The 15,406-nt window shown below is 53.6% G+C and overlaps 2 protein-coding genes across 11 annotated transcripts in view; one reads left to right on the plus strand and one right to left on the minus strand.

Moving 5' to 3' along the window:
• Nucleotides 1-757: 757 nt before the first annotated feature.
• On the minus strand, nucleotides 758-9,555 carry NDRG2 (NDRG family member 2). Of its 8 annotated transcripts, none has more exons than XM_029237081.1 (17): nucleotides 9,458-9,555; nucleotides 7,759-7,825; nucleotides 6,955-7,035; nucleotides 6,572-6,613; nucleotides 6,075-6,180; nucleotides 5,724-5,844; nucleotides 5,479-5,541; nucleotides 4,470-4,530; nucleotides 4,182-4,268; nucleotides 3,933-3,989; nucleotides 3,654-3,757; nucleotides 3,146-3,190; nucleotides 2,796-2,847; nucleotides 2,508-2,555; nucleotides 2,218-2,253; nucleotides 2,013-2,064; nucleotides 769-1,768 (listed from the first exon to the last, which is right to left on the minus strand). In XM_029237081.1, the coding sequence occupies exons 3-17, from the start codon at nucleotides 7,027-7,029 to the stop codon at nucleotides 1,602-1,604; spliced, it is 1,116 nt and encodes a 371-aa protein (XP_029092914.1). In that variant the 5' UTR covers nucleotides 7,030-7,035; nucleotides 7,759-7,825; nucleotides 9,458-9,555; the 3' UTR covers nucleotides 769-1,601. The 8 variants fall into 8 exon arrangements, with proteins under 8 accessions (XP_029092922.1, XP_029092914.1, XP_029092913.1 ...); XM_029237080.1 differs by lacking the exon at nucleotides 9,458-9,555 and adding an exon at nucleotides 8,817-8,895; XM_029237086.1 differs by lacking the exon at nucleotides 6,572-6,613.
• The window catches only part of TPPP2 (tubulin polymerization promoting protein family member 2), a 16,484-nt gene continuing 10,090 nt past the window's right edge, over nucleotides 9,013-15,406 (plus strand). For 2 of the 3 annotated variants that reach the window (XM_029237090.1, XM_029237091.1), the window contains exons 1-4: nucleotides 9,013-9,365; nucleotides 12,818-13,465; nucleotides 14,204-14,445; nucleotides 14,648-14,801. In XM_029237090.1, the coding sequence (XP_029092923.1) occupies nucleotides 13,445-13,465; nucleotides 14,204-14,445; nucleotides 14,648-14,801 (417 nt within the window). In that variant the 5' untranslated portion in view covers nucleotides 9,013-9,365; nucleotides 12,818-13,444. Of the gene's footprint in view, nucleotides 9,366-12,817; nucleotides 13,466-14,203; nucleotides 14,446-14,647; nucleotides 14,802-15,406 lie in introns of those variants that run through there. The other variant, XM_029237092.1, reaches the window with a different exon arrangement.

The raw sequence follows: 15,406 nt of genomic DNA on the forward strand, positions 1-15,406 counted from the left end.
GTGGGATCTTCCCAGACCAAGGCTCGAACCCGTGTCCCCTGCATTGGCAGGCGGATTCTTAGCCACTGCACCACAAGGGAAGCCCTCATTTTTACTTCTTGTGCCCCAAGAGCCCAAGAATCAGCCTGCATCAGCCACAAAATATCTGAAGTCCTCTTGATGATTGTTCATACTTGAAAAGCTTCTCAGAAAATCACAAACATAGTCTAATTAACTCCCTGATTCAAAGGAGAGATTTCTGAGAGGAAGTCTTTTTTTTTTGCTGTGACTCTCCTGAAGGAGTCTTCCTATTGGGATCAACTGTGAGCAACCCAACGCCTCTAGCAACTGCATGAGGCCTGGTCTACTGATTGTATCGAACCATCTAAAATGGAATCTGGTGACCCTAGGGAGGATCCTGCCGGAAAATGAGTCATAAGATGTCCTTGAACACTTCAGTCAGCTTTCTATGCTTCCTTCTTTAAGATCACGATGTTGGTGACGTCTCTGAAATCCTGTGGCATTTCTCAATGGTCCATTCCACAGATACGAAGTATCCTAAGATCCGAGTAGCTCCTCCCACCCCAAACTTGAAAATACTATCAATATCGAGGACAATACCATTCTATTGGAATAGGGACCAGTAACTATGAGGTCACATTTTGTGGTGTGTCTATGCTATATAAGCCCTCTCCCATGGTTTTTGTCACTTTGAGAAGAGAATGTGAGAGCTGGGCAGGGAGAGGGCAGGAAAGGGGCATGAGGCAGGCATACTCGGACAAAGAAGAATAATGGAACTCGGATTCCTCTACAGTTTATTGTTACAGCAGAAGTTGTGGGAGACAGGAGGGCGCCCCACACACATAACGCACTGTGGTCAGAACCCCAAGGCAGCCCTTCCCACCGCGATGCCAAGCCCCAAGCAGCCCTGCCCAGCTTGGCTCCCTCCCCGCCTCCCACTCTAGACACACACTGTCTAGACAGCTACCAAAGTTAGAGCAGCCAATGGCCCCAGGCCCCTTCCTATTGCCCAGCTCCAATCCTTCTGTCACACTTGTTCACTGCCCACCACTTCCCATTCCAGCTTCCATTTCCACACTGAATGTTTCTGTCACATCCTGAGGACCACGAACCCATAAGCAGTTCTCCCGACACACATTCATTTAGGCCTATGCCCTTCAGCAGTCTGAAGCGTTCATGAGAAGCCATATCAGCTTTGGTGAGTGGTGCCCCAGCCCCGAGCCCCCGACTCTTGCAATATGGCATAAGGAGGCAGAGTCTGGAGGAGGCGCCATGGACAACTACAACAACCTCTTATCCCTTAGCTACAGACACCCAGAGTGGGGAGAGGGGATATGTGCCTTCTCTGCCTTAACACCATGATGGAGGGGGGTCATTTAGGGGTCTGGGTCCCTAAGAGATATTAGGACATCTCTCCCAGGAGCTGAGGGGAATCACAGGTTAGAGGTCAAGGTTAGGGTAGCAATCAAAGATCAAGTTCCTCTCCGCACACGATCTGCCCCGCTTCCCTTGCTCACTCTGGCCCAGTGCCCTACGCACCTCCCAGGTTAGTGCTGGGGGAGATGAGGGCTGGGTCCTACACCCAGGGCAACAAGGGTCATTCAACAGGAGACCTCCATGGTGTGCCCTGGGGGCCCTGAAGGGAGAGGCCCAGACTCGCTGCTCTGGGACAGGGTGCGAGAGCGGGATCGGTTGCCATCCAGGGATGCGGCACTGGTCAGGGAGGCTGTGCGAGACCGGGACAGGCGAGTCATGCATGACGAGGCCACTGTGGAGACAGGAGGAGAAGCAGGCAGTCAGAGAGGAGAGGGGAAGAGAGGCTGGGAACTCAAGAGTGGGGTGCCTGGCTGGAGATGAGAGTTATAGATGGGGCCAGGGGGTCAATGAGCTTGATTTTGCAGATGGTTGTAAATCCAGGAATAAGCCTAAATGGGTTGCTCCCTTCAGCGCCCCTCCCTCCTCCTGTGCCAACATCCCTTGTCCTCATGACAGCCTCTGACCCACATACTCACTATAGCCCATGCCTTGCAGGAAGTACTTGAAGGCCTCGGTCAGCTTGCCTGGCTGTAAAAGTAAAACAAGGAGAGGGAGACAGCGAGGGGAGGTTAGAAGCTGAGCTAGAGCTCACGGCCGTGGCACGTTAGAGATGGGGTGTGTGGCAAAGGCTATAGTTCAGGGCCACTAATATCCCACCCCACAGATGGCAGGGGTACTCACCTGAGTCAGCTGGGGCTGACCTCCGGAGTCAGCCATCTGTTCAGGAGACAGCCATCCAGAAAAAGTGATACACACATAAATAAAGAGCCATGCCGAGAGGTAGAAGAGGGTCTCTCTTCCCCAGATTCCCCACTCCAGGCCTTTAGGGTGTTTTTTATTTTTTTTTTTACTCCACCCACCCACTTGCTCCCATGTAGGACCCTGGAAGCCTAGCAGCTGAATGTAGAGAGGATCTATGGCTCTGGACAGGGGGCCAGGAGTCAGGCTGGGCGTGGAGTACGGTTACTGACCTTGAGGAAAGAAGTCTGGGTGGGGTCCAGTTTTGAGTTACATTCCACCTGGAGTAAGGAAGAGGCTGAATGAATGAGGCCACACTCCCTGTGGCCCCTCTCAAACAAGGAACCCAGGGACCCAGACCCAGTTTCTTTCTTATCAGCCCCCTACCCATCTCCTTCTTACCAGGAATCAAACTCTTATGCCCCAAAGTTGCTCTCCCTGTCCCAAACAGAGCTTGCCTCTTGGCAAGACAGCCCTCTGACTGCCACCCTCCCTTACCCACCCCAAGATTCCCTACTGACCACTGCATCTTCATGGGGTGCTTGGTCTCCTACCACCAGCATCACAGGGCACCTAGAGGCATAGTGTCGAGGAGTCGGCGGTGAGCCCCTGGCACTCCCTCCCCCGTCTTCTCCCAGAAGAGCAGCTGGAAGATGTTGGCTCCAAAGAGGAAACAGCCTTTTGAACCTCACCGACCCCACTAACAGGGTTCAAAGTGGTAAGACCTAGAGGGTCGTGATTTGCTAAATAGGATGGAGCGGGGGGGCAGGTGACAAGAAAATTCCCTGGCAAAAGACTCTCCTTCTAAAGGATGGAAGCACCTAGGGAAGATCCAGGGAGAGAGGCAAAGCTTTATCCCTTAAAGTCTTACTTGAGGGTGATATCGCTTCCACGCTCAAAGTTCAGGTCTCGGCGACTAAAGAGGGTGCAAAGGAAGAGTAGGAATTTTAGGCAAGTAGTGCTATCCATCCAGACAGAAGCCAGGTCCCCCGTGAGGAAGTTATCTTCCTCCCCAAAATTAGAGTCAAATATTGGTGATTACAGGTGGGAACTGAAGGAGAAGGTGGCACACAGGCCTCAAGCATGAGCCCTATGGTCATTTGTGCCCAAGGTCCCTGGTCAGAGGGCAGTGAAGGGGATGAAGGGCACAAAGACACGAGATCATCTAACTTCTGCGAATCCAAAAATCTAAGGAAGTAACAGGAGCAAGGGGGCCGGCTCCTCATAATTCTCCCCCTTGGGTCTGTCCTGCAGCTGCCCCAGCTCCCCACCGAATCCTGCCCGCCTTGCACGGCCTACTTCCCAGCCTCCCCTCCTCTTCTCTGTGCCTCCCATGACCCCCGTTACTGCTTCTACATTTTTCTTACATGCCCACTCACTTGTTGTAGCTGTTCCAGTACAGTTCAATGTTCTCCAGGTTGGGGGCGTGTGTAATGATATTTCTATACTTCTGTATCAACTCAGAATTTCCAGACAGCTCTTCCTGAAGGAAAGAAGAGGGAGAATAATTAGGGCTGGGAAGGGAAGTCAACAGTTACTGGATGCGAAGAGGCAAGCCCTCTTCCCTCCCCAGATCCTATCTCAAGTAAGGAAGTCACCCCAAGCATTCCAGTCCCTGCTGGTCCCCTCTACTTCTTCCAACTTCCACAACCACTTACCTGGCTGAAAAGATGTCCAAGGATCATCTCCGGAATGGAAGAGGTGAGGCCTGTTAGCTACGTGGAAAGGGCAGGTAAGAAAGCTCAGGACATTAGGTGGAGAAGAGACCTAGGCAAAGTGACATGGCTTCTTTCCTGCTCCATCCTCCCTCCTTGAAGCTCACAGGCCAATCAGTTATGTTGTTAGAGCCTGAATGGACCCATATGGGGAAGCCCGCCCTAGATCTCAGCGCACAGGCCCCTCCAAACCTTGTGGGCTGCCCAGTCCATCCAGCCCTTGGCATTGGGATCGATGTTGATGAGGACAAGACCCTCGACAGTATCCGGGTGGGTAAGCTGAGGGGCAGTAGAAGGAACGGAAATCAGAGGCATACATGGCCTTACCCCTCCCCGGTGAGCTCCATCCACCCCAGGCTGCACGGGGCCTGTCTCCCCACCCTCTTACGCACGTCCTCCCCCTAAGCACACACTAGTAAACAATAGTCTGCCTGGGCCTTGGACCTGCCTTTCCCTCGTCTGGGGTTTTTTATTTCTTACAGCATATCGCGACAGGACGTAGGCCCCAGCTCCAACACCGACTCCAATTATTGTGGAGAAACTGTGAAAGGGAAATGTAGGTCTAATGGGTCCTGGTGTCCAAAACTTTGACTCTCCAAACTCCTCACCCTCCTTCCCAAGGCCACGGGCACAAAGGACAGAAAGGGACCTTCCTTTGGGGGATGCTGAAAAAGAAGGTGCCAAGGAGCTAAAAATGGACACTGGTGGTCAGCGTCAGTCCCTGAAGTCTTCCCCCAGCTCCCTCTGGGAGAGTGAGTGTCTTGAAAAGAAACACCAAGCAGACACTGTTTCCTATGTAGCTGTTTGTCCATCCTCAACTTTCAGGAGCTAGTTCAACTTGTTCTGTTTTAGTTCCTGGTTCCTCTAGAGAACTGGGAAGAAGGGAACTTGAAGCAAGATGTTAAATAAAAGATACAACTTTCGTGAACAACAGGAAGAATGGGGAGAAAGAGAGCCAAAGGGTGAACCAGAGCTGCCCAGGGCCCTGGTGCCCAGGAAAAGCCAAGCCAAGGACAGAGCCCCACATCACCAGCACTAAATGTGCATCAGGGAGGCCTTGCCTGGTTTCTTTCTTTTCCTTCTCCCACTCCCCTCACACACAGGGTGCCGAGGGCACCAGGTGTGTGTCTGGAGGAGGCAGAGGGGGTGGGAGGGAAAGACAGGTCTGTCTGGTTCCTCGGGGATTGTGTCACCCCCTCCTCTTTCTTCTCTAGCTTCCAGATCAGAGAAGCCCCTCCTCAGCCTGAGGCAGGGCCAGGCACACAGCTTCCTTTTCTTCTCCTCTATCCCTTAGGGCTACTCTGCTGACTCAAGTCAGTTTTCCACACCCACCCACTTCCTCTCAACAATCAGATTGGAGCGTGGAGAAGGGAGGATACTTCTAGTCCACACAGAACTCGCCCAGGAGCCATGGTGGGCACAGGAGCTCTAAGGGCCACCTTGTGCTGGAAAGAGAACTCTGGCTTGGAGGGGTCCCCAGGCCTCTCACTTTAAGTACTGCAGGATGCAAGGGATCATGTCCGCAAGCTGGTCCAGAGATGGGTACTGATATCTGGGGAAGAAAGGAATGTTGAGGAAAATAGCAACCTGCCCTTACGGCCCCCACCTCAAGTATCCTACTCTTCCTCTCCCAGAATTACCACTCGCCCTCCCTTCCTTCTTCCCCGGTCCAATCTTCTCCATGCCTGCCATGTGCCTCACAGTCTGATGAGGAGGGAAGGAGCTAATTCTCACCCCAAAGGGAACACGGGAGCCCCCTCTTCCATTCCAGGGGCATCCACGTGAACCCGCACGAAGTTCTGAATGATTTCCTGCATATCCGCAAATTGAAACAGCGGCTGGAAGCAGGATTTATCTAAAGAGAATCCCCATCGCCCCAAGAGTAGAATTAGACAGGGAAAATATCCCCAAGTCAGAACCCACCCTCTTTCTTTCATGCCACAGTCAGGCTAGGAGAGAACTTTTCCTTGACATGCCACATGGCTCCCTTCCCATACTGACCCTTCCCCTCACACTGACCAGGGTTTTACCCTTCCCCGCAGCCTCTTCCCAGAAAGAAATGGGAGGGGAAGTGAAGGTCCTTACAGTTGAGTCCCACATCGTGGTAGGTGAGTATCGCTGGGCGTTTGGGTTTGGGGGTGCCATAGACAGTAAAAGTGATGGAGCCATAAGGTGTCTCCACAGAGTGAGTCTGCAGGAAAACAGGTCACACCATCAGGTAGGAGTTAGGCTAAGAGGAAAAGAGGCAGGGGAGGAACCTCCACAAAAGTCAGGGAGTTGAGGGGAGGGGGGAAAAGAGAGGAGACGGGAACCAAAAAATAGAAACAGGATCGGCAAGAATTCAGTTTAGGTAAAAATGACACTGGAAGATGATTTTGAGGGTGGAAAAGAATAATGAAAGATCGCAGAGCATCAGGGAACTCTGAGAAGGGAGGAGAAGGAACGAAAGGGAGAGATGGGGACAGGAAAGGACTGGAATAGAAGGAGAGGAAGCAGAGAGGTGAGAGAGCCAGGTAGCGGCCCTTTCCTTCCTGGGGAGAGGACAGCCCCTCCTCCCACCTGCGGCTGCCCCAAGCTGTTACCTGTCCCTGGTCCAGGAGGATTCGGGCAGCTAACTCAGCCTCCTGGAGAAAGACACACACGGACAGATACACACAGAAACACACAGCCACGCAGAGTCAGATGGAGAGACAGATACAGATAAAGAAAGGTAGGTAAAGAGAACAACAGAGACCAAAGACAGAAAGAGATTGACAAAAAGAGACACGGAGAGGATGAAGGTTAGCGTAGTTACAGGACAGAAGCCTGGACTCTCAACTGTGGTGTATGGGGAGAGAAACGCGGGTAGACGTGGAGAAAGCAGGGGTGTGGTTAGACGGAGATCATGGATTTGGGAAGGTAAGGAGTGAGGGGGATGCCTGAAGGTCTGGAATTCGGGCCTGGGAGTCAGAGGGTCTCTGATAACCTTGGCCACCTCAGGTGTCTGCCCCGGCAACAGCGGCTTCTCCTCCGTGATCTGCACCTCCTGCAGCTCCGCCATGGTGGCCTGGCAGGGTGAGGAAACACGGAGACTGGGGAGGCTGGCTCCATACCCCCGCACCTCCTCGAACAGCTGGCTTCCTCTCTCAGCCCTGGACAATAGGGCGCAGAGGGCCCCGGGAGCTGAGGACTACTCCGGGACACAGAGAGAGCCTTTCCTGCCCGCAGCTCCAGATCCAGGCAGCTGGGGAGGAGGGCTTGTGCAGGAGGGCTCAGGACACCACTTCCTTTTAGCCTGGCCACCCCCAACACCCCTCAACACCCACACCTCCGGACCCCTCTCCCCTGTCCTGGATGGAAATACCAGAGTGGGGCAGCAGTGCAGCTCGGGTGTCCCAGGCTATATTTAGGGGCCACCCCACACTCCTAGTTAGGTAGGGGATGAAACTCGTGGCTCAGTGACTGGGTACTCTAAAGATACTAAGGATGGGTAATGAGAGTTCACCATGGACTGTGACCTTCAACTAAAGCCCCAAAGTCAGCAGCGCAAAGGGAAAGGGGCTAAAAATGACCTGAGTAACATGACCAAGAGGGGGAGGGGGAAACAAGAAAAGAAGGACAAGGGACATCTGTGTCCAACTGACTCAGTGCCTCCCTTCCTCTCAAGACTCTTCTTCCTGACTGTGAATAAATTAGCATATATTCAATCTTTGGGACCAGGGCAAGGAGCAGAGCACCTGTGCAGACCAGCACAGTAAAGGGCCAGCAGCCTGGGGGTGGGGTCACTTACTGGGCTCCTATTGGCTGTATGCAGTGGGGTTAAGGGTCAGGGTTCTCACTCCTCCTGGCTCTGGGGTCTGAGAAAACAAGGCAATGAGGTGAATGACATGGGAGACAGACCCTGGGTCTTTTAGGGACAGAAAGCCTAAGCCAAGACCTGGACTACCTGCGTCACCAACCCTTGCCAGGTCACTAACCCTCCCCAATTTGTACCCCCAAGTCCAGTGAACAAGTCTTCCCTAGGCTTCAACTAGAATCAGTACAGGCTGGAGGGGTCTTCGGGGCAACACAGAGAGCAGGTATCAGTCCAGGCGGGGAGCGGGGGGGGAGGCTGGGAGAGGAGAGAAGGAAGTGCTGATGTGGAGGAAAGAGCATGGCTTGTGTCAGAACCTCTGGATTCTAGTCCGAGGTTCTGCTGCTACCAGTGTGACCTTGGCTCAGCCTGTCACTACTCTTGCCCTCAATTTCTCATTTGCAAACTACAAGTGGGGACTAGGGGATCCCCAAGATTTTTGACAGCTCTCGAGTGAGATGGGGTAGCAGAGCACGGCTGTTTCTCTCCACTATTTAAAAAAAAATTTTTTTTAAGCCTCGTGCCTTCGCTTCTCTCCTCCACCCAGTCTCGGTGTAGGTCCGCGAGTGGAGAAGGGGTGAGGCAGCGGGGAGTGAGGGGCGGTCCCACAATCTCTTCCCAGCCTGCCCCGACGACCTGCAAAGGCCGAGCGCCGGCTGGGAAGGGATGAGTAGGACAGAAGGGACTGACTGGGCCCGGCCCCCGGGACCTGTCCCTACGAGTCCCTCCGCTGCGCGTCCGCGTGGGGACTGACAAGCTCGCGCGGCTGGCGCGGAGCGCCCTGGACCCCGGACACAACCTCGCGCACGCCCCAAACACGCCCTGCAGCCCGCGGAGCCTCCGCCTTTGTGCGCGGCGGCCCAGCGGCCCTCCCGGCGGGCCCCTTCCCGCGAGCCGTCATCTCCGAGGGAGCGGGATCAAACCGCACCCCGCCCGCCACCGGCCCCTTCGGCGCCAGCCAGGCCCCGCGGCCCCTCGCCCGCCCTTCCCCCTACCTGCTGCCGCCGCGGCCGCTTCCACCTTCACTTGCCTTTGACTCCCCGGCCCGCCCCGGCTCGGGCTCCCCACAGACCCGCCCCCGGCCCGCCCTCGCCCGCCCACGGGCCGCCGGATCCCAGCAGATCCGCCCCAGACCCCTTGTAAACACGCCCCCCTTCCCCCCGCCCCAGGCTGCCTGCCGCTCTGGGAGGGCCTGTGCTGGGGGCCCGAAGGGAGCTCTAAGGAAAGCAAACTGCTGGGTGCGTCCAGGCTCCGGTCCCGGCTACCCGCAACGGGGCGGCTGTGGGGTACGCGGGGATCCCTTGATCCCGCGGGGGATCCCCACGCCCGCCCGCAGCACTGCGCCCGCCCGTGACCTGGCTCTGCCTGTCGCACTCAGGCTCCTTACTTCGCCCCCAGACTCCGAGGTGGGGACGGGTAAAAGGGAGGCGAATCCAGGGCGCTGGCATCCCACGAATTTGACTCCACCCGCCCGGAAACAGAGTACTAGGTTAAGGGAGGATCGCTGCTGAGGAGGCGGGGGTCTCGCCCGCTGGGAGGGGAAGGTGTGCCTGCGCGGACTGGGCGGTGGGGGCTGGAGGTGGGAGCGTCGAGGGCGCAGGAGTTCCAGCTCGGGGGCTCCCAGGGCCCTTGGTACCTCCTCTCTCTCCGCAGTGTCCCGACGCCTTCTCTCCGGCCGCTCCCTGAGGAGTTGGAAAACAAGGCGGGGAGGGGGGGACGGGGAGTGCGGGGGGCTGCTATAAATAGAGGGAGATCGCGGGAGCGGGGGGGGGGGGGGGGGGGGGTGGGCCAACGGGGACGCCCGGGTCAAGGCCCCAAGGGGGGGCGGAGGAGGGGCCAGGGACCCCCAGGGGTTCTGACTCTTGGGTAAACAGGCGCAGGGGTGGAGTTAACTCTGTGGAGGTGGAGTGGGGGCTTGGGGAGGACGCAGTGTCCTGGGCTGGGACCCAAGAGACCCTGTGGCTTCCGAGCTAACCCCTTCTAGTCTGGCCCAGAGAAGGACGGTGAGGCCAGGTCGGCCCGGCGGAATCGCATTGCCCAGGCGCTGGTTTCTCAGGCACTGCTGCGTCTCTCAGGGCCTGGGTGGGTTTGACATCCTGGACCCCTCACTCGCCCTGCCCTCCCCCCACTTATATGCACCCTCCCTGTGCCCCTAAGAGGAAATCCACCCAGAAGGGGATCGTTATGTGGCTAAAGGGATTCAAAGTTGTCTTAGACAAAAGGACACCAGTCTGAATTTCTCCCCACCTGCACCCTTTCCAGGCCCCCTCCCCCCCTGAGGTCCCCACCCTATCCTCCTTCAGCCTGGCTCCCAAGTTGCCATTTCGGGGGCTGGGCGCCAGGCCAGTTGGGAACAATGGCCAATGGAACTGGAGCTGCCAACTTCAACACCAGCTCAGACTGCCCCCACCAAGACCCCCAAATTGCCTGCCCCCTCCTGCCTGGGAACTGCCCACCACCACCACCCTCACCACTCACGACCCAATCCCATCCAAGGAACATCAATGCCCCTTTCATCCCCACTTGGCAGGGTCTATTGGAAAGGAGGGCCCAAAAGGGAGGAGGTGACCCAGAGTAGAACCGGTCAGGATCAAGCCCAGCTTTCAGCAGCCCCACATCTAAAGGATCTCCCCTAGATCCCCCAATTTGGAGCACCCAAGTTTTCCTCCATTCCTTTCCCTCACTCCCTTCATAACTATTTACCCAGAAACTGGCACAGAAGCTGGGTACCCTGGCTCCTCTCCTAGTCCCCTCTCCCCTCTGGATGTCATATTAACACTCTCCCGGACAAGGAAAAGCCTGCTGGAATTGGGACTGTAGATAAAGATGCATAAGACAGAAGAGAGATTTCTCCAGCCCGACTGCAACTGGGGGAGAAAGAGAGCCTAGGGTGAGAGCTTCTGCCGGCAGCCTCCTCTGATGTGTCTAAAGTAGTGTTACTTGGAGTGGGGGAGGGAAGGACCTGGAGGTTCCAGCATCTAAATTCGTCTCTGGGTCAGGATGACTCAGGGGGAACCTGATAAGGGGCCAACGCAGGGGCGTAGGGCAGACAGGAGTTGGGAAATTTCCACTGGGATCTGTTTGCTTCCTAGGCTTGGGGTCTCAGCCTGCCACAGGCAGTAATGAGGCTGCTTCTGATCTAAGATGGGGTTCCTCCTTGTCAGGGCAGGTCTCAGCCTGGCCCAGTGTCAGTGGCCCAACAAGAATACTTCTGTCTCTAATTTCCTTCTCTTGGGCCAGAAGCAGCTTCAAACTATACCTTCCAGTAAGCCACAGTTTTAAGTACCTGCTCCATACAAGCCACTGTATAGATGGAATTCAAAGAAGTGTGATGTCTAGTCATATCCTCTCTAGAGCATAGGATCCAGTAGTTGAGTGAAGGTATAAAGATAGAAAAAATTAAGAAGTGATGTAAATATAAATTAATTGTTTAGACAGTAAGTCCTATAGCAATAGTTTCCCACCCTTTTCAAGTGGGAGATCAGAGATTTCCATTTCCAAATGAAGGTTTTAGAATCCCCTGATGGGGACAAACCGTGAATTCAGCAATACTTTCAAATAAATTTGTTCAGTCTTCTGATAATCGCAACATCTATGCATCTATGCACCTACATGTGCAAAGCTTATTATTTACTCAACAACCAGTCTTCTGTGTACATACAGATTGCAGAGGTCCTTGCAATAACTCAGAAACCCTTGCCCCAGGAGGCTGCAGCCCACAGGCTAGGAACCATTATCTTAGTATAATTCAGAGGAGGAAAAGGGTTGGTTTTCTTTTAAAGCAACCAGTGCTCAAGCTGTTTCATTTTGGGCTTTTTAAATGAATTTATTTTTTACTTATTTACTTTTGGCTGCGTTGGGTCTTTGTTGCTGCGCACGGGCTTTCTCTAGTTGTGGCGAGTGGGGGCTGCTCTTTGTTGCGGTGCACAGGCTTCTCATTGTGGTGGCTTCTCTTGTTGCGGAGCACGGGCTCTAGGCGCGTGGGCTTCAGTAGTTGTGGCTCGTGAGCTCAGTAGTTGTGGCTCACGGGCACCAGAGAGCAGTCTCGGTAGTTGTGGCGCAAGGGCTTAGCTGCTCTGTGGCATGTGGGATTTTCCCAGACCAGGGCTCGAACCTGTGTCCCCTGCAATGGCAAGTGGTTTCTTAACCACTGTGCCACCAGGGAAGTCCCAGGAAAAGGGTTTTGTTCCTAGGGTAAACCCTATGAAGAGTACAACAATGGAGTACTTGAGTGGTAAGGAGGGGCATTCTATCCAGGCAGAGAGAGATCATGAAGGAAAGTTTTGAGACAGAAATACACAAGTTACTAGGATAAATTGAATAGTAGCTACTATGTGCAAGGTAATTCCCATATATTATCCCCTAATACTATATAAAGTAAGTACTATTGTCCTCACTATACAGATGAAGAAATTAAAGCTCAGAGATGTTTAGTGACTTGCCCAAGGCCACTCAGCTAGTAGATGAGTTATCTAAGACTGAAATCCCCAGATTCATTCCACTCCAAGGTTATTCTCTCTCCACTAGGCTTCAGGTAGCTTCTGAAGCATATAATGATTAGGCCATTATGGCCCCAGATGAAGAGTAATGTTGATGAAAGGTGGGTGATGTTTGGTAAGGTAGAGTGGAGCCAAGTGTGAAGGTCCTTGAATGACAGGCAAAAAGGTTTGGCATTTCAGAAAGGTTTGAAGATCCATAGAGTGTTCTTGAGTAGGAGCAATGGATAAATAATTGTTCTGTGAAAATTAATCTGATGGGGGGTTTAAAAGAGATGGATTATGGGGTGGATAAGGGTGAAGCATTTGACTTAGGAAAGAGGTCATTTAGAAGTTAGGATAATCAACTAGATATGAGATGACAGGGACTTGAATAAAGTGTGGGAGGAATAGCAATGGAAAGAAAGGAGTGGATTTGTAAGACAAGGGAAATTATAGGAATCGGTGACTGATTAGATGGGAAGGAGAGGAAAGTCGCCAACCTAGTTCCTCTCTTTTAGGGGCCCTGAAGTTCATTCATCTGTATGGTTTCCAGCCAGAGAAAAGACCAAAGAGAAACCCCTTCTGAAAGAAGAAACAACACATTTAGAAAAAACTGAATAAAATTATAGCGTTACTTTAAAAGAAAAGTGGGGGGTGGAATTCCCTGGCGGTCCAGTGGTTACTCAGTGCCTTCACTGCCAGGGCCAGGTTCAATCCCCACAAGCCATGCGACGCAGCCCAAAACAAACAAACAAAAAAGGAACATCCTTGACCTGCTCAGAAAATTATCTAGAGTCTGAGGCTCAACCTCACCCTGACCCACCCAGATGTGTGACCCTCCAAGGCCCGTGCTCTTTCCACGTGGGGCCCAACTTTGGAAGCCATTTAAGCTCCTATTACACCTGGTCTGCCAAAGCCAGTGGGATTCTCCACGTTGGTCACGAACCTGGGCCTGGAGACTAGAAAAAAGGACAATGTTGGACTGATGTCAACCTGTTTCCATTAACTCCTTCCCTGAGCTCTCCTCAGCTTTTGTTGAGGGACAGAGCATAAGGCAATTTGATCAAGACCCAGAGGACTGGGTCAAGCGGGGCTGAAACCATGAGGGAAGCTTGATCACCTGCAGAGATCAGGAGGTTGGCAACATGCTCAATGCAGCATGCAAGGTAGGGACCTAAGAACCCCACCCCCAAAGATTAGGACTGTAGCAAGGGCTGAAAATTATGTCACAGAAACACTGCTGAGGTCATAGAAACTTCCCTCTTCTCCCCAGTCTTCCCACTGCCACACAGTCTCCCCAGCCAGCCGGCTCCCACAGATCTGCACACACTTACTTACAAAGGCTGGGAAGGGTCAGACACCATCTGGGTACTCTCAGGTACACAGAAGTGATGGGGCAGTGGGTGGTGGTGGTGATTATTCAGTATGTAGGATCCACACTAGTATCCCTTGTACTGGGAACAGTAGGTCAGATGGGAATCAGAGGGAAGGGGGGAGGGAGGGAGAGGGAAAAGGGGGTTTGTTCCTGTTGCTGATTCTGATTTTACTTTTTTGTTTTTATAGGATTTACTCTTTTTTTTTTCTTAATTAATTAATTAATTTAGGGCTGTGTTGGGTCTTCGTTTCCGTGCGAGGGCTTTCTCTAGTTGTGGCAAGCGGGGGCCACTCTTCATCGCAGTGCGCGGGCCTCTCACTATCGCGGCCTCTCTTGTTGTGGAGCACAGCCTCCAGACGCGCAGGCTCAGTAGTTGAGGCTCACGGGCCTAGTTGCTCCGCGGCATGTGGGATCTTCCCAGACCAGGGCTTGAACCCGTGTCCCCTGCATTAGCAGGCAGATTCTCAACCACTGCGCCACCAGGGAAGCCCCTGATTTTACTTTAACCTTCATCATTATTACTCCTCAGTCCTCCCTTCCCCTCCTCCCTCACCCCCGAGTCTCCCCCCATACTGTCCTCCCCCACCTCCAGTTGATCATGGCATCAGAAGCAGAAAGAACATTCCAGCGGTTTGCTGTCTTTGGAGGATCGTCAAGCAGTGGCACTGAAATGAACAACAAGAACTTCTCCAAGCTGTGCAAAGACTGTGGCATCATGGATGACAAGAGGGTCACCTCCACTGACGTGGACATCGTGTTCAGCAAAGTCAAGTAAGGGACCAGAGACGGGAGCGGGGGGTGGTGAGTAGAACTAACGAGGTGGTGGGATGCGGGAGGGCTTCTGGCACTGTGCTAGCCCCTGTCGTCAAGGCACTCAGTGTGTAGAGGCCCTGTCTGAGTAAGGGGAGGGTTGGACCTTGGAAGGTGATGAGTTCATGTTCCTGAGTTCCTGGATTTCTGTCTGACTGATCAGGGCCAAGAATGCCCGAACCATCACTTTCCAACAGTTCCAGGAAGCAATGAAAGAACTGGGCCAGAAGAAGTTCAAGGGGAAAAGCCCGGATGAAGCCCTGGAGAACATTTATAGACTCATGGAGGGCAAGGACCCAGCTACCGCCGGTGTTACTGTGAGTGGGTCTTCATTCCTGACCCCTGCCCCTACTTCCCTGAGTCCCTGCTGCTCCTGTGTCCCTTCCTCCATGCCGATGTCCCTAACCCCTGCCAACAGCAGCACTGCAGGGAGATAGGGCAGAAGGCCTCTGGGCACTGTTGGTATTGAAACAGACTTTAGAGATCATCGAGTCATTTCAGAGGTGAGGAAACTGTGAGAGGAAATGACTTACCCAAGGACCACAGCTATTTTCATAGTAAAACTTAGACTCATTCCCAAGCGTCCAGGATCTGGGCCAGGCAACTAGGGCCTGGCGGCTTTGGGGGGACACTGAGTGCAGACGACTTGGTACCTGATCCTCACTCCTCTTCTTGCTCTTATGTAAGGTGAAATATCTGACTTCCTCCCTCTCGCCCGCCCTCTGCTCCCTACTTGTCCCCTCTCTACTAAAAGCTCTTCCTATTCTAGGTTTCAAATAGGGCCTTCCCAACAGGACAGACTTTGTGTTTTAGGTCTGGGGTTGAAGTCCTCTGGCTGCAGCCTAGTCAAACTAGCTCCTCTGGAAGCAGAAAAATACACACACACACACACACACACACACACACACACACACACACACAC

This window comes from Monodon monoceros, unplaced genomic scaffold (genome assembly GCF_005190385.1).
Source record: "Monodon monoceros isolate NGI ecotype Baffin Bay Population unplaced genomic scaffold, NGI_Narwhal_1 Super_Scaffold_21, whole genome shotgun sequence".
NCBI lineage: Eukaryota > Metazoa > Chordata > Mammalia > Artiodactyla > Monodontidae > Monodon > Monodon monoceros.

What these genes read in the sequence shown, in the direction of transcription:
- NDRG2 (XM_029237081.1), bottom strand. Translation starts at nt 7,029, where the DNA reads ATGGCGGAGCTGCAGGAGGTGCAGATCACGGAGGAGAAGCCGCTGTTG. An exon ending in ACGTCCTGTCGCGATATGCT is followed by an intron (nt 4,269 to 4,469) that starts GTAAGAAATAAA and finishes ACTGCCCCTCAG; the next exon opens with CTTACCCACCCGGATACTGT. An exon ending in TACTGGAACAGCTACAACAA is followed by an intron (nt 3,191 to 3,653) that starts GTGAGTGGGCAT and finishes CACCCTCTTTAG; the next exon opens with TCGCCGAGACCTGAACTTTG.